A 22,277-nucleotide genomic window follows, 5' to 3' on the forward strand; every position below is an offset into this window, starting at 1 on the left:
AGGCCACCAGCAGCTGCACTTTATCAATTAATGAGGGTTACCTAAACTATTTCAAGAGTTCTCAAAATTGTTATTGTTGGCCCAGTCCATAACACCTTCTTCTTATCTGGATTGAATTTACACCAGCTGTCAATCATCCAAGCAAAACTGACTCCTACTGTTACAAGCAGTGAGAAGAGTTCCATACCAGCTGCAAAATAAATCAGCTCTGCATTATCAGCCGGAGGGAGGCACCTATTGGACAAAGATGGGCTCATGGCCATCCCCTGAGACCTCATTTCCAAAATCAGTCTTGACTACAAAGAACAGATCTGCCTAGCCCATGCTAGGCATTGCAGATTAGTCACCAACACCCACCCAACGCTATCAAAGTTTGCTGACAGCCCTCACTTTATCAGCAGGGACAGAGTTCCTGTAGCCATTGCCAGGAGATGACAATTTACTAATCTGAACTGAGCTGCCTCTGAACCTCATGAAGGTCTGACTCCACTACACCATCTGATGCAGATGAAAAGGCCAGTCTGTTGCAAAGATGACTTGACATGCTAGCAAATAAAATCGAGTGTACCAAAATACTAAGGAAAGAATAAAAATGTAATCGAGGCTGTGACACAGTTTTATGCAGATGCTGAGAGAGGTTTTAAGAATATGAGAAGTAATCTGTCCAGCTGCATTAACTCCTGCCTAGCTCCTGCTTGGTTTTAAAGCTAAAACTAAAAAAGCAGCCTGGCTTTGTTTTCATTGAGGTGAATAAGAGCTGTTACCTTGAAAGCCATGGGACTACTGTGAAAGAAACTCTGAAGGAAATTAGATAATGTTATCAAGAAATTAGAAAGCCTAGGGAATGGAGAAAACATTAGCCTTAAACAGGATTCATGCCAGAAATTCATTTTAGGAAATAACAGAAAAGGTAGATAACTAACAGGTTTATTCAAAACATGTTTTGCAGCAGCAGAAGAATACATGACCTGGGTAATGAGCAGAACGGTATGTTTCTGTGGCACAGGCACAGCCAAACAGATCTAATGGTGGCCTGGGAAACTACCTGGCCCTGGACTTGATTTGAGCAGTCTGAAAGACACTGGGAACATCATCAAGAGCAGGATGACAAAAGGGGAACATGTAGAACTTGCGATCCAGTATGAAAACACGACAGATCTGTAACTGAGAAATATGTCAGAAAGAGAATGGCAAAATGCATATAAACTTAAGGGTTGCTAGATGCATAACGTACCAAAGCGTTTATTATAACGTGCAGAATAAAGTGATTCTAGAAGTTATCTACATGAACTGCTGTTGAAAGCAAAAATAATGTTTGAGTGCCATTTGTTAACATGGCTTCATCACGTGGCCCATCCACATTTTAAAACCACAAAGAGAGTACAAAACATGGACAGTAAGCAGTACAAATGAGATTTAAAGAGGAAACATTATTACATCAAATTATTCCAAAATATTCAAGTACCTGTGTCCATCCACACTGTAACTTTGTTTACATGGAAATGTTTTTTGGGAAAATAGCCACATGCATCTAACTGGTGGATATGCTGTAAAGTTAACTTCAAGGCAAAACTCTTCCTCACCAATTTCAAAATCTTCTTTAGAGTTGGTTATATTTATAAATCCCTTTTCTGGGGGGGGGAAGAAAATATTGACATTATTAAAGGCTGGACTGCTTAATGAAGTAACTTTGACATTTGTATGTTTTTCATTTTGGTTACCACAAGCAAAAAAAAGCACCATGTTACACCATAAAAGGCATCCTGCTAATCAAAATAAGATAATGCTTCAAAACAGTATTGAAATTATGTCACTGTGTTCAGCTGTAGACAAATGATCTGAGCCTACTGAAGTTGCGTATTTGGTCAGACCAGAGACTTTCCAAAATGGTCCAACATTTCTCCCCCATCTGTCCTACAGAGCCACAGGGCCAACACCACCATCATTTATTTGGTTTGGTTTAGGTGTGTGTTCCAGGTGTTAACAGCTGCATCTCCTGGCTTTCCTCTAACAGGGAAATAACCAGGTGTCACCACCAGCATAATCAGATGTTGATAGTAGCTGTTTCTTCTTCTCTGAAATGAACTGAAGATTTTGTGAGTGAGTGTTTTAGCTGGTCCTTTATTTCTCCATCTAAATTAGACATATTTAATGTAAGACAACAGCAACATGAAAAAGTGTTATGAAGATGTGTGTGAACCATGAGTTGCTGGTACCTGCCCTGCTAGGATGGGATTAGCTTCACCTGCCGGAGCTGTCTAAAGTTCAGGGATCCACCCGAGCTATTTGTTTGGACCTCTGATAAACTCAGTGGAATGAGACAGGCATGTCCAGATGTATCCCATCCTAAACCAGAAGATAACAAAGATGTACTGAACTGCTTCTGGAAATATCTGTTTCTTGACACTGACTGCTGAAGGAACCAAAGGCATTGCTGGGGCTAGGTGTCTCATGAAGTGAAATGTATCCGACCCAAGGAGACTGAACAGCAGACACGTGTGGGAGGAGGCTGTCCCAAAGGCATCGGTGGGGCTAGGATTAGCTTTATAAAAATCATAGAATCACATACGTTGGAAGAGATCTCTGGAGATGTCAAGTCCAGCTCCTGCTCAGAGCAGGTCCAGCTAGATGAGGTTGCTCAGAGCCATGCCCAGATGAGTTTGGGTATCTCCAAGGAAGTAGACTCTACAACCTCCAGGAAACTTGTGCCAGTGTTTAATCAGCCACATGGTGAAAAACCGCACTGTAGAATTACTGCTGGACTGGGTTTTTCCTTTTAAGTGTTTTTCTTCTAGTTATAACCATATATTCTGCTTGGTGTGTTTTATCTCTGCCTAGCTTACTGGTTTAAAAAAATACTATCTGGAAACTCTCATATAACCCACAAAAGTTTCAGTATTTTAAAAGAAGAAGTAATACCTTTCAGGACTGTTCTCATACTTTTTGATATTAAAGGCTTATTGGTTTTACAAATTGGACCTTCACCTTTTGAATGATCTTTTGTACCCCATCCTTCCAGGCAGAAGGGTATCTCTGTGTGTACTGTTAATAACACAACCAGCCAAGAGTAGAGGCTTTCTCCAGAGTGCAGGCAAAGGCCTTGCAGCAGGGTATGCCATTTCTCTGGAAAACAACTCAGAAGAAGTAGTTTCTTTCTTGAAGAAGAAAGAAAATAGCACATTATTGCTTGGCTTATCATTTTTTGGCAGGTTTAAGTGCATTTCTGCCAGAGAAACAGTGAACATGATTATTCAGTGTGACAGAGAAGTGAGATGAAATTCTTGAGACTGGAATAAAAGATTTCAAGTCTCCATATTTATTGTATTTGTTTATTTGCCACTTTAAACCTAACATGTGTTGCAAAATAGCATCAAGATTGCTTAGTGTTAAAAATTCTTTATTCAACACTGGTAGAAATTGAGCATAAGAACTGCAGAAACAAAGGCCCTTGCAGCTGCAGTTATTGGCATGATCTCTGTTGTGCTTTACAGTGGCCCAACCACCCTGCCTGACCTGACCAGCTACACAAGATGGGATAAGCTGGTGAAGTGTCAATTAGCAAAGAGCAAACCAGAGCTGCCTGGCTGCAAGGTGTTATCAGAGATTAGAATACCACCCATCAGTGTAGCTATGCTAGCCAGGCTCCCAAGGCAATGCAGTATGTGCCAACCAAATCAGTTTTCTCTTGGTTAAGGTACACCTCAACCATTCCCAGTGTAGCTATGGGTGCTGACTCATGCACATGGTGGTTTAAAGTTAGGACACTGACCAGATTTCAGAAACTGCTACCCTATGACAAGGACAACTGACTGAAATCTGTACCTATATCACTGCCAAAATTGAACTTGGGACGCCAGCACAAACTCACACCAATGATGGTTGTTGTTAATACATTAGGCTAAAGGCAGGGATGGATCAGAGGCACAGGGTGTCCCTGTATAATCTTGGAGAGAGAAGCATGGCTGTTAGCTAGCTATGACAACATCCCCCAACTTTAACCCACCATGTAAGTAAACAAACAGGTTTTTTCATCAGCAAAGCCAATGAGCCCTCAGAAGTTTTGTTGGCATAAGGGGCATTAAGGAGGGTACAGACAATTATCGTAGCATGGTGTATCCCTGTCAAAAAATACCGCACCCAGAAATACAGCCTTCCACAGACAGTGACTCAAATATCTTTTTAATGTGACACATACACCTGATAGTTTATGGATCCAAGAAGCCACTGTTTCTGATCTGGGCACCTGTACTGAGAAAAAGGAGGATCTTGCCCTACATCTACACTGCCACCTCACCCCTACTTCCCTGTTTACTAAAAGACCCATGCAGAAACACTGCCCAGGTATCGTACTTGGTTATTGCAAATGATGACAGAACTTCCTGCTCAGTGGTAGGCAGATGCTGAAAAGGGGTTATTGCACTGGGAAAGTAATTTCTGAAGAGGCTGGGGTAAGTATTCTCACTTCTTACCATTCCTAGCCTAGGTGCTGTAAACTCTGAGAGTAGCTACATCTAATGTCAAACATGTGGTGAGTGTTTCAGAGCTCCTTTTTCTCAGGGCTGCAGAGTCCAACTCCAGGCATATCAGTCAGAAAACTACTCCCAGTGCCTACTCCAGCAGCACAGTCCTAACCACAGTTTTCCTTTTTATGCCTTATTTCCAGACTTATGCATTTTTGTATAACAAAATGTATGCATTTTTGAGAAACAAGGTTTGTAGTTGAGGCTGTTTTGTACAAGCTTCAACACTGCTGGCTTTTAAATCAACATGCTGTTTAAATAGAATGAGGTTGCCTTTGGTATGTTTTCACTTTTTTAAATTTTCAGGCCTTGTATAGCTTGGTGTTACAATGACAGTTCCCTTCAGTGCCTGGAAAGCAGGAGACAGGCAGAATGAACAATAATGCTTGAGTAGTTGTCTTTCTACTTTCAGGTTTTCCTTCAGATCCATCACAGCTGCAGCAGCACTTACTACATGGCAGTTTGCCAGCTCTGTCAGCACTCATTATTTATCATCTCTCTGGGCTTACATTCTTTGTTAACATGTAAGTTTTCATTTCTTTTCTGCCACCAGTTCACAGCTCTCAGAGCTAAAATTCTTCCCCAGATCTACTTTCCCATTAAAAATTTGGCAAACTCAAATGGCCACTTGTCAGTCGCTCCCCCACCATAAGAGGAAATGGTCATTTCTTGTTTGTTGTGGGTTTTGAGTGGGAGACCCTACCACCAAGAACCTTCCAACTGCTTGGCTGCTTCCTGGCAGACCCAGGTCAGGCCTGGTACAGATTTTCTATCTGCTTTTTTCTGTGTAACAGCCACAAGCACCTGCAGAGACCATACAAAACAGCAGAGCAGGGGCCATGAGAACATCTGCCTTAGCTCCCCGCCTCTGAAGGTGCAGGAAAGGTGGGGTGGAGGTGCTGTACTTGAGTGAAGGGAGATGGAGTGGAAGCAAGTGCTGAGAAGGAGGCTGAGGCCATGGCTGCAGCTTTTCAAAATCCATCCAGGAGGCACAGCAGGACATTTATGTCTCACGTTACTTGAAACCAGTCACTGGTCATTCCAGACTCTGGCCAAAGTAATACATGGAGCATTAACAGCTGAACACACAGGGCAGGTCATGCATTTTATATTCTCAGGCAGCTCCAGAACAATGTTTTCTGCAGGGCTTTACCTCTAGTTTGTATCTGCTCTGCAGCTGCCTACATCTGAGTTGGTGGCACAGAGAAGGGCTACATAACTACACAACTCCCCCCTGCCCAGACATAGCTCCCGGGGTACCCTATAGCTTTGTGTCCCCACAAAAAGCTACTATGGCTTTGTGTCACACTGGCTGAGAGTCACCTACAAGAACACCAGATAAATCCCAGCCTGTGTTTCTAGAGATACCATTGAAACAATCATGTAGACTAGACCTCGAAACAGTGCCATTTCATTTCACTTCTACAAGCACTGTCTTTTAATGGGAGTTATTTGAAAAGACATATAAAGAAAAAGGTTGATTATCTTCAGGTACCAGAATGACTCAGTTCAGATTAATCTCTTGTCTTTTCTGGACTGCCAGTAAGCGCAAACAGAATTTTTTCCTTAGAAAAGGAACTACATACGCTGCATACCTGTAAGCAAAGGACTGTCACATGGAAAACAAAGCAAAATAACCAACCAAGGGACAAAATTAACACTGGGGGTTGGAATTACCTAAAACTGTAATCAAAGCAGTTTGGTTCAGATGAACTGTAGAAGAACAGGTATAATGTCCACTATCACTTCTTCCTGCTGCTGAAGCAAACAGGTACTGGATCCGAATTGCCGAGTGATCTGTTTGATATTCTAATCCTTCAAACTGGTGATCCTAGTTTTCAACAGAGATTTCCATTTAATCAGTTGAAAGTGCTCAATATTACCTGTTTAAAAATATGCCCTGTCTTCTTACCTGCTCAACTTCTTTGTTTTCAAAAGATAATTTTATTCTGAATTTATAATTATGGTAAACAGCTCTACATCTGATCAGCAATGGTTCCCCAACTTTAAGAAGTAATTCAGGTAAAGGTGCTGCTTGTCTTTCATTTAAATCTACAAAATCAAAACATTGTCACTGAAATAACAACTGTCACTTTGTCTGGCAATATGCTCATTTAGGTCAACATTTTTTCTTCTAATGCTGTATAGACATCCATTATTATATTATAATGATAATTAGAATTTGGGAAAATTACTCGTTAATCATGAAATCAGTAGATTTGGTGGATTTAGATGTCTCAAACAAAATTTTGTCATAATTTACAAGATAGCTGCAGGGCACAGTTCAGCACAGAGTTTAGCTCAGGTCAGGTTTATTTAAAAAAACACACAAACAAACCTGAATTTATATATTTATTTATAATTATTTATAATTTTATATATTTAAGAACACTTTGAAGAGCATTTGACTGCAACACAGTCCTAAAAGCAAGCAGAAAAAGATAATAGATGCTTAAAAAATGTCGAAGGGCAAGACATTTTTTACAGACATCACAAACAGCTGTTAGAATTTAGGGTTTAAACATGAGACAGAGTAATCATATTCACTGTTAGATTTGTTCCAGTGAATACAAACACGTAGCTTAGCCCACAAAGCCTGCTCAGATGAGTAGCGCAACCAACTTCAGCTGCAGGATCCAGCTGACATATAAGTAAATCATAGAGGGAAGTTACCTATTGTAAAGAGGCTGGTGCATTCTCTGCCCAGGTCATTAGCTGCACAGCACCATATATAAGTTTGAAACAACTCATGTTGTACCTTCTGTATGCCATCTATTTCCCCAGTGTCTTCATACATCTTATCAGGGCAACTGCAATTACAAGCACAATTATTCATTGACTCATTTGATTAACCTCAAGCAAATAAATCTGATAAATCTCCAAGCCTTGAAAATATGAAACAATAGTGGGAAAACTGGATCTTACATAGCTGAATAAAAAGGAACTAGGAAAGGTGAAGATAAGAAAATAAAAATCTCACAGCCTGGGCAGAAATATGAGCTGAAAGGACCTGAATATGCTCAAACTGGCTCACAGACAGGTAATGCTGTGCCTAAAATCTGGACAGGAATGAAATCATAGAGGTTGAGCTTTCACACCATATCTCTCAGTTCCTGGTGGTGGGAGCTGCTGCAAATCCAGCGGCTGTATGAGAACTAGATCCCAAGATGCCATGCTGCAGAGAAAGGCATTACTCCTGCTCTTAATAGAATCAGCGTCATATGTTAATAGAATACGAAAAAAAAAATCATTTAGCTCAGAAAATTATGATTCCTTGTAACATCTTGCCAGCTCTAATGCATTCACATTTCCACAAAATGTGAAAAACTAAGGGGAAATTAAATACCTTTGATTTGCTCTAGTGACATCAAAATAGCAGAATCTGAAATAAATTTTTCCAAGCCAAGAGCTGAAAGTTTCCAAAAAAGCGCAACAGCCGAAATTTCTAAGAAAAATGTGCTGCAGCACTCCAGAAGTGGATCATGCAGACACAGGCTTTGAACCAGCACGTGGGTGTGCAACCGTGCAGAGTCCATCTCCAAAAATTCTGACACAAAAGCTCTCCTTCAGTTATCTTCCCAGCTTGCTAGGCACACTGAGCAGTACAAAGCCTTCCCCTTCCTCTTCAGAAGATGGTAAACTTTCAGTCTAGAGATTCAACAAGCATATAAACATGCACCTTACCTCTTTTCAGGTGTTTTGCAAAATATCCACTCCACAGAGGGCTGGGGGTAGCTCTCAGATATGCACTCGATAGCATCCGATTTTTCCCTTTTCCTGAAATAGGGTTTGCCTGGTTTCTCTGTTAAAAATCACATCAATATTTAGGAATGCTGAAATAATTTTGAAACGGTGTGTTTTGCTCATTTCATAGTACATGAAGTTACAGAGCTGTAATATGTTTCAGGAGGTTTCAACACTGAGGGAACAGAAAATGATTCTGCCCTAGGGATATTATGGGTTGGCCTCACAAGCCTTTCAGCCTTGATTGCTAAACGCACAGCTTCCCCCATATCAAAGGCTTGCCTCTCTACACCAGAGGATAATGCTGAGACTGATACTGAAGGGTGTTAATTTGCTGTGGTTGCTATTCGTTTCACTGAGCAGGAGCACAGATACCTTTTGAAAATACACCCCAAGCCCTTGGCCTTTGGTGGAGTATCTGTTGAGACTACAAAGTCTCTACACAAAATGGGATCCTTCCATTCTACTCAGTTAGATCAGATACAGATGGAAAAACGACGAGTGATAATGACTTCTGATAACCAGCAGGCTTCTCTACCCTATATCTGTAACCCAGGGGAAAAGGCTCCTAGACAACTCCCAGTGTCCTGAATCCATCAGGCACAGACTTGGACTAAGCACAAAAATTTAATGTATTAAAAATGCTAAAGATGTGACTCAAAATGAAAAGTACTGAGTCTGGTTTTAGGTCATCTTACAATGAAATTACAGCTTCTGCACAGAACATTTCCTTTCAAGTCAGACTTCCATTGCTTGCAAGGTGACATGCTAAGGTGAAACTAATACTTCTGACTTTTTAATTTATTTCTTCATTTATCTCTTATAAGCTGGGCCTAGAAGGTTTTTTTTTTACCTATAGAGATTCACATCTCAGTTGAAGGGTTCACATCTAGCCTGGAGAATTTTATGATAAGTGTAATTATGATATTAGATTCACGGGAGCAAAGAGAATGCAATCCAAGCAATTGATATGGAAAAGATCTTTATCGAGACTGTTTCAAACTACTCTTGTTTGCACATGTAATAACATTTTTTACCTCTAAAGCCTAATTGATAGAGAGAAAGTAGTTTTAAATTAAAGATTTAATACCCTGTCCCCTCAATGAAGCTGTTAAAATTATAATTGAAACATGCAACAGGCCTTAAAATAAAACAAGGAGAGACTGGAGGTGACACTTCTGACACCTGAGAGAGAAAATAATCAAACAGAAGAAATACTTTAAAAAAAAAAAAGGAATAAAAAATGTTGATTAGTCACAGTTTATTAAAAATAAGGCAAGTAATGATGCACATTATTAAATCAGTCTCTAGAAGGATTTGGTCCTAACTTGGCCAGTCTTAGCTGTTTGGGTTGATGTTTTGCTTTCTTTTCTTTGAAATTTCTTTTACACTTTTAAATTTTATCTTTAAATTTGGCCCTTTTCAGACAAAATAATGATAAATATTTTCTTTTAAAAAAATAATGTCAACAGTCTTTTTTTTTTTTTTTTTCCAGATGTTCTTGGACAACCATACTTAGAAACAGAATCTTGTCTTTCCCTTTCCCTTAGTGGTCCCTGTTGCGAAAGGAAAAGCTGTGTGCTAAGTGCAGAGACCCCGCAGCAGGCACAGGCGGAGAAGAGGCAGAGTGGGACAAGGTGTGACTTTGGAGCACCAGAGACCAGAATATAAAAGGGACGTCCTGATCTGGTCCAGATAACAGCCCAGCCAGCAACACTGAAAATAAATAAGTTAAGATGCAAGCAAAGAAATCTGCCCTGTGAGCTCTGAGACCACACAAACCACCATTGATTTGTCCCTCTTGGCACAGAGCGGAACCTCTCGTAGGGGTGAAGAGGGCTGCTGAGCATTTACATCTTTATTTGTTCATTTGCATGGTTTATTAACTAGAGAAAGCTAACCCTCACACAGTCTGTGGTTTTGACTTCAGTCTCTGAAGACAGCCCCAAGTCCTATGCAAATCTAGGAAGATGCTTGAAACGCAGCATGCAAGAGCTTCATTGCTTTGACTGAACTTGAGCCTCTCCCCTTGAACCTATTGACGGAGTGACACCTTTCATCTGAGATATACTTACTTCGGATGAGAACAGGCACAACTACTGTGTAATTGCCGGTTTTACTTATGACCGAGAGGATATATTTTCCAGCTTGTGTTTCTTTTATTTGGAAAAAAACCAAAGACGTAACATATCTATAAAATGGAAAACAAAGCTGTATTTGTAATCTAGAGGATGATATGCAGCAGACATAATAAAATGCCAGTTCTTTAGCTCTTGCAAAAACATTTCAGAGATACTAGTATTCATTATTTACACAGTGCCCTCAACCTGAAGTGTTTTCATCATGTATCTTCCTACATGAGCAGCACGCAGGAACTTATGACCACAGGCATCCAAGCACATGCTTAACACTGAGCATTGAGAAGGATGGACTTTCTGAGCTTAGGACAGCTGGGGGCGGGGGGTCCACAGGGAAATGCTTTACCTAGAGTCCCATCCCACATGTTTTGCAGTGGGAGGCAATAATCCAGCCTCAGGTTCCAGACCAGGTTTGGTTGTGAGAATGAGGGTGCTGTTGCTGGTGCTCTTCCTGATCTGCAGTGTGACCCAACAAGCCACATAATTCCCCATGCCTCAGTTTCTTTTACTATAAAGCCACAATATTTGCGCCACATGAGCACTGCAAAGCTCAAACTGATCAATGTCAGGAAGTCCCTGGAGACCCCCATGCATGATGCTATATAAATTAAAAGAACAAGCAGATTTCAAACTATTCTTGGCTTTAAGATTCATATGTGTATGTGTTTAAATGACAATCAGCAATGTGCTGCTGGATGACAACAGTTAAGAAAGATTAGAAGATTTAAAAAGATAATGCATAACATGAAATTAAATGCAAACACAGTCATAGAAAGTATTCCATCTGCACTCTAAAATAAAAGATCTGTTAAAGGCTCTTTGATCCAGTACATCCTTTGACTTACCGATTCTCTGAGTCCAGTGAAGGTTTACAAGCATTGCTCTCTTTAAAGAACCAAAAGCATGAAATGATCTCTGAAATGTTCATTATCACTCTTAATTCAATATCTTCAAACACATTGACTTCCACTTTTTTAGTTGGTTCATAGACATTCTCTGTTGCTTGAGAATTCAAATAACAGCCAAGATCTTCCAAAACGTTAGAAATCTGCAATGCAAGGGGACAGATTGTTATGTATTTATTAGCAATTAGCTTTATTTGCTTTTTTGAATTAAATCATTTTTAAAGGATGGTTTTCTGGAAAAGCTTTCCTAAATTAATAATGCCTCATAATGCCCAGATATGAATACAAATTATACTGAAACAACACCTTCATTATACCTTCATTTTGTTTGGTTTTGGTTTTGGGTTTTTTTCATTTTTACTGTCAGACTTATTCATAAATATGTTGAATTCTAATGCAGGAGGAAACGCTACAGGATACCTGCTGCTTTAGTTAATTCTGTTCTCTAGACAGACATCACAGAACAATTTTTGCCAGAAACATGGTAATTTCCCTTAGTGATATAGGCGGTTCTTTACTCTCATTTTTGTTTCCTTTCATGTAGAACCATAGGAAGACACAGAACAATAATACCACCTTTCTGCTTGAGACCTCAGCACAAAGGCAGGACCAGAATATTTTTTTTAGCACCCCACTGCTTGTCACTGTATCATCTGGCTAGGCTGCTCCTCAGCTTCTTGGAGGAACTTTTGGGCTGGGTGCCTTCACACCTTTCATTTCCTCACCATTGCATATGGCTAAAGGAGAATTGCAAACAGAAAGAGAATATTCCACAATCATTCTGAAGACCACCAATGGATTAATGAGTCTCTAATCTTAGCTGCAGCAAAAGGTGGCAAGTAAATAGCTCCACCTGAAGAGTAGCCCTAAACGTCTCCTTTACCTTGGTGGGTGAAATTTATCTGGTGTAAGTTTATGAAAGCACGGACTTCATTGCATCCTCTGCCTTGCACTGTGCTTGGCCAGTTGGTTCTTCTCACTCTTTGCTCCTGATAAGCAACTCGTTCTCTGTTAGATTACCTTAGGAGATACCGATGTCTCTGGTGTTCCCGAACCTTCATCCTTCTGGCTGATAAACACACATATAATCTCAGATGTATTTTGATTCATTGCAGAAGTGAAAGTAACTGCCGTCATAAGAAGAACTGTAAAACAGAAATAGAAAACAAATGTAATCATATCTAGATCTCTGCTCAGGGATCATCATTTTAGTAAAAATAAAATGCAGCAAAACTGTAGAAAGATTACATTTAAAAATAAACACAAAAAGAATATGCAGATATATTGTGCATTTGCAAACTCTGTATTTGTGAACTGAAGCTGAAGCTGAGTGGCAGCACTATTCAGAGGACCTTTCAAAAGCACAGATATATCACACTTTAGAAGTATGTCCCAAAATATTGCAGAAGATGCCTAAAGACAAAAGCCACAATGTGTTATGGAGGCTCCTTTAGAAACCACATTACAAAACACAGGGTCCCTCTTGCAGCTCACTTCTGCATTAGTGTCTCTGAAAGGTCCTTGCAGCACCAAACCCTGCAGCCACAAGCCAGCATTTCCCCATTGTGAGCTGGAGGATCATAACGCACCATCCCTCCCACTGGCACTAAGGAGATGTCCAGGTCAGAAACACCCCCTCAAGCACTTCTCACTCCTGCTTAGAAATAAAGTCCTCCAACTTCCAATGCAAAATAAAATCCTCCAACTTGCCTTTAGAGCCCACACTCAGCTCACTCGAGGACTCAAGATGTAGTGTTCCCTTTCCCTTCCCTCCAGGACAGGCTGTATTTGATCTGAAATCCCAGACACTCTCCTGAGCCTTCCTGGCATGGATCTGTGCACCCCAGCAACTCTGAAGTGAGGTCCAGGTTAGATGCTTCTTCCCTTGAGCTGCCATTCACAGCCTTGTACTCTTTCCCCTCCAGGAAGCAAACAAGGCAGCAATTCCCACTGTTTTGAGAAAAGCAAATGCAGACAGTAGAGGGCAAGGAAGAGTAAGGCCATGGCTTTCTCCTGCCTCTCCTCCCTCCATACCTCCCTGGCTCTGTCACACCCCAGGAGCCTATACAGCCAGGGCAGCCCACCTGCCAGCTCCCAGCCCTGGCAGGAGTAGCAAATGCCATTTCTCCTTATGCGTAAGGAGCAGTGTGGGAAGGCTTCTGGTGCCTCAAAGGCATCATCTCTCTGGAATTCTTCATAGGAGCCTCTCTGCAGGGACTGCAGCTTAAAACACCACCTTTTAGCCTTAAAGAAGCTATATAGTAACCATGCCCACACCATTGCATGTAAATAAGAAAAACAGAAGTAAGACTTCACAGCGGGCAGGGTGAAATGTGTCTGATTTCCATTAAGTCCCTAAAGCCAGACCTCAACAGTACAAATAAGCACTGAATCATAGAATAACATCTCTCTCCTGGCGACCTGGTTTTTTTTCTTTTTTTTTTTTTCTTCTTTTTTTTCCTCAGCTCCTGAGATGGTTGGACATAAAGCAAGGTGCAGAGTTGAAAGAAGGAAAAATGGTAAAAATATCAGGAATCGCTTGAAGGATGCTTCTGCAGGTAATGGAAAGAGCAAAACTGGAAGAAGGAAGAAATGAGTAAGAATTGCTGCCATCTCCTCTTTGACATTTGTGCCTTCTGGAGCTGCCTGAGCCCTAAGCTGGCAACACTTTGACAACCCTTCTCAGTCCTCTTGGCAAATGTGGATTAAGACTGAGTTCTCATTCAGGCACCTACCATACACTTCACTTTGAGTGCCACCTTTCCACAGTATACATAGGCAATGGTCCGTTTTGCAGACCTCTGAGGAAGATCCTGTCCATCTGTCTGTGATCCCTAAGAAAGGTGAATATGACTTCTTTGTGGATACATGAATCTCCCTCCATTGGCTATAAAGATAATGTTGGCACTTCTTGAGAGAGTGAGTGCCAGAGGGCAGCTGAAAGACAGGTGTGCATTGGGTTATCTATACCAAGCATGCTGAATTCCTCCCCATCGATGCAGCTCAGGTTTCCAGCCCTCCCACTAGCCTTTCACCAAGTCCTTCTCTGCTCAGCTTTCTCCCCTTCTGTTTGTTTGTTGGTCACTTTACCTTTCACCCCTTTCAAACCAGACACCATCTGACCAGCTGTGCTGGTTTTGGCTGAGATGGAGTTAATCTTCACAGTAGCTAGTACAGGGCTGTGTTTTGGTTTTCTGCTGAAAACAGTGTTGATAACACAGGGGTGTTTTAGTTACAGCTGAACAAGTGCTTACACAGAGCCAAGGCCTTTTCTGCTTCTCACCCCACCCCACCAGCGAGTGGACTGGGGGTGCACAAGAAGCTGGGAGGGGACACAGCTGGGACAGCTGACCCCAAAGGACCAAAGGGATATTCCATACCATATGACATCATGCTCAGCATATAAAGCTGGGGAAAGAAGAAGGAAGCAGGGACGTTTTGAGTGATGGCATTTGTCTTCCCAAGTAACTGTTACATGTGATGGAGCCCTGCTTTCCTGGAGATGGCTGAACACCTGTCTGCCGAAGGCAAGGAGTGAATGAATTCCTTGTTCTGCTTTGCTGGCTTGCATGACTTTTGATTTACTTATTAAACTGTCTTTATCTCAACCTACGAGTTTTTTCAATTTTACCCTTCCGATTCTCTCCCCCATCCCACCAGAGGGGTGTGAGCGAGCGGCTGCGTGGGGCTTAGTTGCTGGCTGGGGTTAAACCACAATACCAGTTCACAGCCAGGGGCTTAGCTGATGGAAACCCACCTATGTCCACTGATTTCCAAGACACACCAGCTGAAAATACCTGAAAATATGACCTCAGAAATTCAGCTTATTTGGCCTGTTGAGCATTCCCTTGCTTCACCTCTCTGATCTGCAAATAGTTTTACCTTCTGATTGTACAAGCTGGGCTAATTTATCCTTGGTATTACTCCGCTTTGCTCACATTGCCTTGTTGGCAGGATACCTAATGCTGCAGTAGGAAAGGGAAAGATGTATTTAAACACCAACAGGGAAAAGATTTGCAGCTAAAAGTTAGGCAGAAGCAGACAGATGTAGCAACCAGACTGTGAGCGAGACATGCAAACAAGGTGTCTGATGAACTGGAACTGCATCAGTAAAGGACAGTATGTGGGAGTGTATGCTGGAAGAGGGAGTAGTGAGCTTCCCGACTCCCTCACGTATAAAAGAAAACAGGAGTCCTTGTCCTGTTAACAGCTAAAGCTTGTCACTGCTGTCCTCTACCTTTAGTCCTGTGAAATCCAGGAAGATTTTTAGGGTAAGGAAGGATATTTTGAATCTGAGATGATTCCAGCTGCTTTACAGTGAGAAAGAATGAGTAATGTGATAGTCAGAAGTATTTACGCGACATGGAGTGGCCTAAACTTGTGTAGGTCTTAAAGAAATATGTTACATTGACAAAATAGAAAATGAAAGCATGAATGAGCCTTTCAGAAGAAGTGGAATCAATAAAAGAAATACTGGGGAAATGGTAGTGCTCTGATTCACCATCCTGATCTTTAAGCTTCTAGCTGGCCTGTTCAGGGGCTGCTGTTATGGTCTGCCCGTCAGTCATCCTCCCAAAAGCCCAAAGTAAGAACTGCAGAGACTGAAAGTACTGGGTAAGGAATATCAGATATGTAGCATGCATAATCATATTGTTTATTGCCAAGCTGTAGTTAAGCTGCAATGGAAATAAATTTCTGCTTCTGAACAATGTTTGTTTATGCCCACTTTCCACCTTCATTATCTTTTTATAGGTTATACAAAAATAAATGCAGTAGGAGAAATCTTGTTCTCACTGAAGTCAGAGAAACCTCTAGTTGCCATAAACTGAGTCAGGTTTTCATCAAGATGTGTAGGCACATACATGGGGAAATGCCTGTACAAGTCAAAAAGTAGGCTTACATGTTACGGTGCTGAGAAGAAAGGCCTGAATCTACTCAAGAGATATCAAACCAAGAGGCTATGTTTAAGCTATTTCAGCTATCAGATGGTTCGCCTAATGGAACTGCTTACAAATTTTATTTTTTCAAATGGGGCATGACTAAAGCAGCCTTTGGAAAACTGGGAAAGCTGCTACAAAATATGTTGAAAGCCTGAGTTTATCAGAAAGAGAATAGCTGAGGAACTGGAGCATTGTGAAGGATGAAGAGCAAACCTTTCTCTTCATACCAAGGGATACATCTTGTGTTTGTGTTCAGCTCAGGGTGCTTAGTATTTTACAAAGCACTCAGACCTTTCCTAGATATAGAACAACCTTCCACTCTGCTTTACAGCTCAGGAGACTTACATAAAGTGAACTATGTTTTGCTTCTTATTTGGCTTCTGACAGTTTTCTCTGGATGAGACTCTCTGGATCAACTTTCCAAAATTTTCTTCCTGATCAGGGAAGGTAGAAGGACCCTTTTTTCCAGGAAAGCTATAGTTGTCCCACAGTTATGTGCTACCAGACACAAATCTGTAAAAGTGGTGGCATGGATGAGCTTAATATGCATGCGTTAACTCTTAAAAAACACATCTTTGCATGTGGCTGTCTTTTTCTCAAATCATCCCCAAAGTGGTGGATCCTGACATGAGAATTTTACTCAATATAACTATGATAAAAATCAGAGGGAGGCAGGATAGGTAGAAAGAATGAATTCCTACCTTTTACCCATATCTTATTTGTTTCCCATCAAATGTAACTTTTCTCCTTCCTCATCTTTTAGCACACCTTCCTTCCTTGGTGCCGTCACCCTTTCAGCTTAAATTAACTGCTGGCTTCCAAAAAAATGCAACCTATGAGTTTATTCTCACATGACGTTGGGGTCTGAGGCGTTGCTCCATGTTGTGCAATAATAACCATGTCAGAGCAAGGTTTAACAAGTGAGGCGGGTGACAAGATGCCTCTGCTGCAGCCCACGCTAATTGTGACTAGTTGTAACGCTGGATGGGGTCAGGACCAGGCATTTATCTGGTCTTACCAGTTAATTACAACAAATATCACGTGAACTGATTTAATTGTTTACAGTCATGTTCAAGCATGACTGAGATTTGAGATTCTAAAAAACAAGCCTATAGAGTGTGGTAGCTCTTCAGGAGGGTTTAGTGGAAGGGAACCAGGAGTCTCTTGGATCACTGAGCAGGAAAGCATTGAGAAAAGGGGACGAGGGGACACCGTGCCATTTCGGGAAGTGCTCAATTAGGCCCTGTGTACTGGGTCAAAAACTAGTAATGTGGAAGAATACTGATATTATACAGCATCCTGGAACGCTACCGTCACCTGGCCGTGTCGCCTGCCGGTACATGCAGCCCTCCGCCTGGATTATTTTTCCGCCTGGATCCGCCCCCCAGTTTTTACCACCTGCAGCCGTTCGGGCTATGGCAGTACCGGCCGCTTCTTCCCGGGGCTCTTTTCCCGGAGAGAGGAGTCTCGGTGCAGCGGGCGGGAGAGGCGACGGCGGGGCGGCCCCGGGGGCGGGCAGGCGGCGGCCGCCAGGGGGCGCTGCCGCCGCGCGCTGCCGCCGCCGCGCGCCGCCGCCGCGCGCCGCCCGGTGCTCCTCCGGCAGCGCAGGGTACGCCCCCGGGCCTTTGAAGTGCAAGGGCGTTTTCCCCACCGGTAACTAACTCGACCAGCCTGGCTCCTCTTTGCTTTCGGAGGAGCTGCCCCCCTGCCTTTTTTTTTTATTCTTAGGAAATGAAACGTGAAACAAAAAAAAAATCCTTGTAGATTCTTTCATACATTAATTAAACCATAGGTGACAGATAACCGATTTTTTTTTTCTTCTTTTTTCCCACCAAGTCTCCAGCAAATATTTTCTGATTTTCTATTAAAAGGCAGAAAGAAATACCGACCCTTTGTGGGAAGATCCCATGGTCATCCTTGCATGGCTCACATGACTCAGTTCCATCATTTTGAAAAAATAATTTAAAAAGTTGGCCTTTTTTTTTTTTGTGCACAAGAACAACTCATGCATATACAGTAAAAAGTTCTTACTCAGCAGAACATCTTCAAATAGGTTGTGCCCCGATTTATTATAGTGGTCTCAAAAGTGTTTCTTTTGCAGAGATATTAAACCAAAACTTGTTGTGAGTAACCGTTTCTAATTCACCCAATGCAGGTGCCAGCAGAGAGTTCTGCTGCCAGATAACTTATTCACTTTATGTCAGCTTCTGTAGTAAAACTACACTGCCTCTGCCTAAGAATTTTGCTTCCCTGGTCCTTCCAAATTTAATCTATGCCTGAACATATAAGAGATCTCCTTTCAACGCATGAGGAAAAGAAGCATTTTGCTCAATCTGCCTCAGGAACATCACTGCCAAGACCCACCTACTCCAACCCAGTTTGCCATGTGCAGCAGGGAAGACTCTGTCCACAAACCAATTTTCTATATTTTTCATTTTCCTCATCTTTTCCTCAACCTCCATTTTCAGGTCCCAGATGAAAACACCTGCAAGGAGTTTATTCTTTCACATTTTTTTGTATATCTAATGACTTGGCCATCATTTCTAAGAATTTGTTCTCTGTCTTGTATTGTCTTAACATATTTTGTTACAGATTTCAGCAAACTTCAACTTTTGGATAAAATTATGCTTTCAGTGTTAGTACCTTTCTTTTTAGAGGAGGACAGTCAGCAGCTGTGCCTATGGCTCATTGCAGCCAGCTTATAACTTAGGTAGAGATTTTAAGACAGAATCATTGAGATCGCTGAAGGTTTCAAATCAGGAATCACACTGGGAATATATTTTACACTCCTCTGTCCGAGAATCAAAGAAAACCTTCTCCAACAGAACAGGCGGCTGGGAGTCAGCAGAGCTACTCACGCTTTTTTACTGGTTCCTTACAGATACATTTGCTAAAGTGCCTTATGTAGTAAAAATAAGCTAATGATGCCACAAGGTGCAAGCACATGCTTCACATGGTACTATTACATATCCAACTGCACTCGCTACTTTTGCCATTGACTTTTTTTGCAGACTGATAGCCAAACCATGCTCTGTGATTCATATTGTGATTTCAGCATTCATTTAATACAGGATGAATAACAATCCAGTTTGACTTATTTGTATATTTCTATAATTTTTCAGATTTCTAATCATATACCTGAGTACATAAGACTTGCTGTTCCTTTGGGAATAATTGCTGTTAATGAGGAATTGATTGTGTATGTTTATGGGCAGCCCAACCCCTTTAGCTGTTGCAGGCTTCTTTGCTAAATACAAACTGTCCCAAGTACCATGTTGCTTCTTAATTTATAGATTTGCTTTGAAATCACATTTTTGAGTTCTCAGTCTATGCCAGTAACTCATGGTTTTTATCTGGAAAAAAAAATAAATCTCCTTAGCATGAAGCAAATGCTGAAGGCTGAAGCAAGCAAGATGTTTAGCTTCTTTTTGTCTCTCAGTCCCGCCTCTGCTCATTTTGTTTACCTGGGCTCGGGTGAGGAAGGACAGCAGAGTTGTACTTAAACCCTTATTTGTCTTTCCTTTCACTAAGATAACTTTCCATCTACCTTCCCTGTGGGTCCGAGATAAAGGCACTGCTCAAACAGCTGAACCGCTTTTTTTCTTATTATTCATTTTGTCTGCTTTGCATGGGACCAGCTGAATGAATGATGGCAACCCTTCCACAGGTCCCCTGGACTGTGATCCCACAGTGACTCTCTGCTCGGGTTGGTGCCCACAGGGAGCTCAAAAGCCCCAGCTGCTCTACCCACAGTTTGTGCCGTTCCAGCCACTTGTGATCCTGTTTACAAAGAATGACTGGGACTGCTGAGGACACCCCTTTTTTGGGAAGTGGTTGAAAAGTGGCTGAAAAGGCAGTGAACCTCAGCTACCATGGCAACCTCCCTTTCTGAGGAAGAGCCTACATTGTGGCTGGTTCTTCTTCTGCTTCTTGCCCACATCTTCCGTCCTCTCAGGGGAGCTTCTTCTTGGCTCCCACATTGCCCAGACCTTTCCACCCCACTAAGTATAGTGAACAATGGTATCCTGGGCTGCATTAGTAGTATTGCATCTCTCCTATGAGAAAAGGCTGACAGAGATGGGACAGTTCAGCCTGGAGAAGAGAAGGCTTAGGGAGATCTCATCAATGTGTATAAATACCTGAAGGGAGGGTGCAAAGAGGATGGAGCCAGGCCCTCTTCAGTGGTGCTCAGTGACAGGACCAGAGGCAATGGGCAAACTTTTTCACCATCTGGATGACTGAGCACTGGCACAGGTTGCCCAGAATGGTGGTGGTCTCCATTGTTGGAGATATTCAAAAGCCATCTGGACAGGGTCCTGGGCAGGACCAGGGCTCTAGGTGGCCCCGCTTGAGCAAGGAGGTTGGACCAGATGGCTTCCAGAGGTCTCTTTCTACTCAATCCCTCTGTGATTCTGTGAACAAAGGGATAATTCTGTGGGCAAAGGAGTGCTGCTGTGATGCCACCACAGAAGTCTCTCACTTATCAGAACATGGCATTGGGCTGTCTTTGTTCTTGATTGTCCTCTAGAGGATGTTTGCTCATGGGAATGGCATGTTTGTGCCATTAAAAAGCTGGATAGACAACGCTGAAGCAAAGCAAACAGATACGTGTCATCTAATGACATTAGTAAGTTTGCTTTAACTCCTGTTTTTTTTAACTGCTCTGTGTTTAAGTACTCCAGTCTCTTTACCTGACACGCTCTAGCACTTCTATGACACTAGTGGAATTACTAACTCCTTGCAAGCAAGGGCTACTTTATTTAAGTACCTAAAGGTAAAGGTACGAGATTCCTGGCACCTCATCAACAAGGAGAAAAGGTTCTGCCCGAAAAAGAAATGAAAACAGAAGATGGCAGATAATGAAATGACGCTACTTGTCATCTTAGTAGTGCAAAACTTCCCTTTTAAATTAAAGGAACAGTTTCCACAACTAACTATAGTATATTGTTCTTCCTTTCCTGGAAAAGGGGGTGAGGAGGCTACACAGAAGGCCTGAATTGTGCATGGGGGAAGGATGGGCAGAAAGAAGGTTGGTGGGAGAGAATGGCTTTGCTACAAAATATGAAAAGATAAAAATGAATCCAGGGTATTGGATAAAAATGGTCATTGGAATTTGGTACCAAATTTGGTAAAAATGAACACAAAATAAATACTAGTTGTTCTTATTTGTATCATGATGAAGTTAGGGTTAAAAAACTTTTGCAATTCCCAAGCAGTTGTACAAATGCAAAATCCAACATACTCCTTAAAGAGCATGTTGTAACAATAAAACATTTTTCAAACCAGCCCTTGTATGTCACCCATTAGAAATTTTATCTACACAATTAAGCCTAGACTACAAAGAAGGGAGTAAATAAATGTCTTACTTTTACAACAGTAACAGAGCTAAATATCCAGGCGATAAGCTAGCTTTTCTGTCTGTTCACCGTGTTCAGTCTTTTCAGCAGTTTTTAAGGAAACACTTTAGAAAAATTAGGGAGCTGTTCCTTCCTTTGGATGAGAAATAGGCACATCCAGCTACCTGTCTAGCTTTGTTATCATCTTAACTTCTCATGAAATACAGAGGAGAAAATAAGAGTCTATCCTTCAAACACACCAGCAATTTTTAAGGCATTATCTGTGTTTGAAGGGTTACAGATTCCTTAAGGAAGCATTTTGTATCATGTTTCAGTTTAGAGTCTTATAGCATCTTCTTAAATGTATTTCTATTAACACCAATAGGGTTAAGCTATATGGGAAATAAGGTTTTCCTGCCGATTTGAGAAATGCTGCTGTTTGTTGGCTCTAGACTGATTTTTTTGGTCCCTATTTTCCTTTTAGAAGTGTGTGATCACTGGATAAAACTGTCTTTGTGCTTTTCTAGTGTTACTATAAAAAACTGAAATTGCTTTCTGCCTTCATCTGTCACCCACTCCTGCTCTTCCACAGTTTTTCTTCGTTTTACTCTCCAGTGTAATTCTCACTGCTCTTTGCTGGATTTTTTCATTCCTGCCTTTCACATCAAACATCTCCATGAAGATTTTCAGAACA

At 41.6% G+C, this 22,277-nt stretch overlaps 1 protein-coding gene across 1 annotated transcript in view; it reads right to left on the minus strand.

The window, feature by feature from the left end:
- The window catches only part of FLT3 (fms related receptor tyrosine kinase 3), a 45,323-nt gene that overhangs the window by 17,647 nt on the left and 5,399 nt on the right, over positions 1–22,277 (minus strand). The window contains exons 2-9 of the mRNA XM_075084219.1: positions 12,328–12,452; positions 11,248–11,450; positions 10,340–10,455; positions 8,205–8,322; positions 7,194–7,330; positions 6,433–6,572; positions 6,198–6,351; positions 1,466–1,631 (exon numbers count right to left, since the gene is read on the minus strand). Of these exons, the coding sequence (XP_074940320.1) occupies positions 1,466–1,631; positions 6,198–6,351; positions 6,433–6,572; positions 7,194–7,330; positions 8,205–8,322; positions 10,340–10,455; positions 11,248–11,450; positions 12,328–12,452 (1,159 nt within the window). The remainder of the gene's footprint in view (positions 1–1,465; positions 1,632–6,197; positions 6,352–6,432; positions 6,573–7,193; positions 7,331–8,204; positions 8,323–10,339; positions 10,456–11,247; positions 11,451–12,327; positions 12,453–22,277) is intronic.

This window comes from Phalacrocorax aristotelis, chromosome 1 (genome assembly GCF_949628215.1).
Source record: "Phalacrocorax aristotelis chromosome 1, bGulAri2.1, whole genome shotgun sequence".
Classification (NCBI taxonomy): domain Eukaryota; kingdom Metazoa; phylum Chordata; class Aves; order Suliformes; family Phalacrocoracidae; genus Phalacrocorax; species Phalacrocorax aristotelis.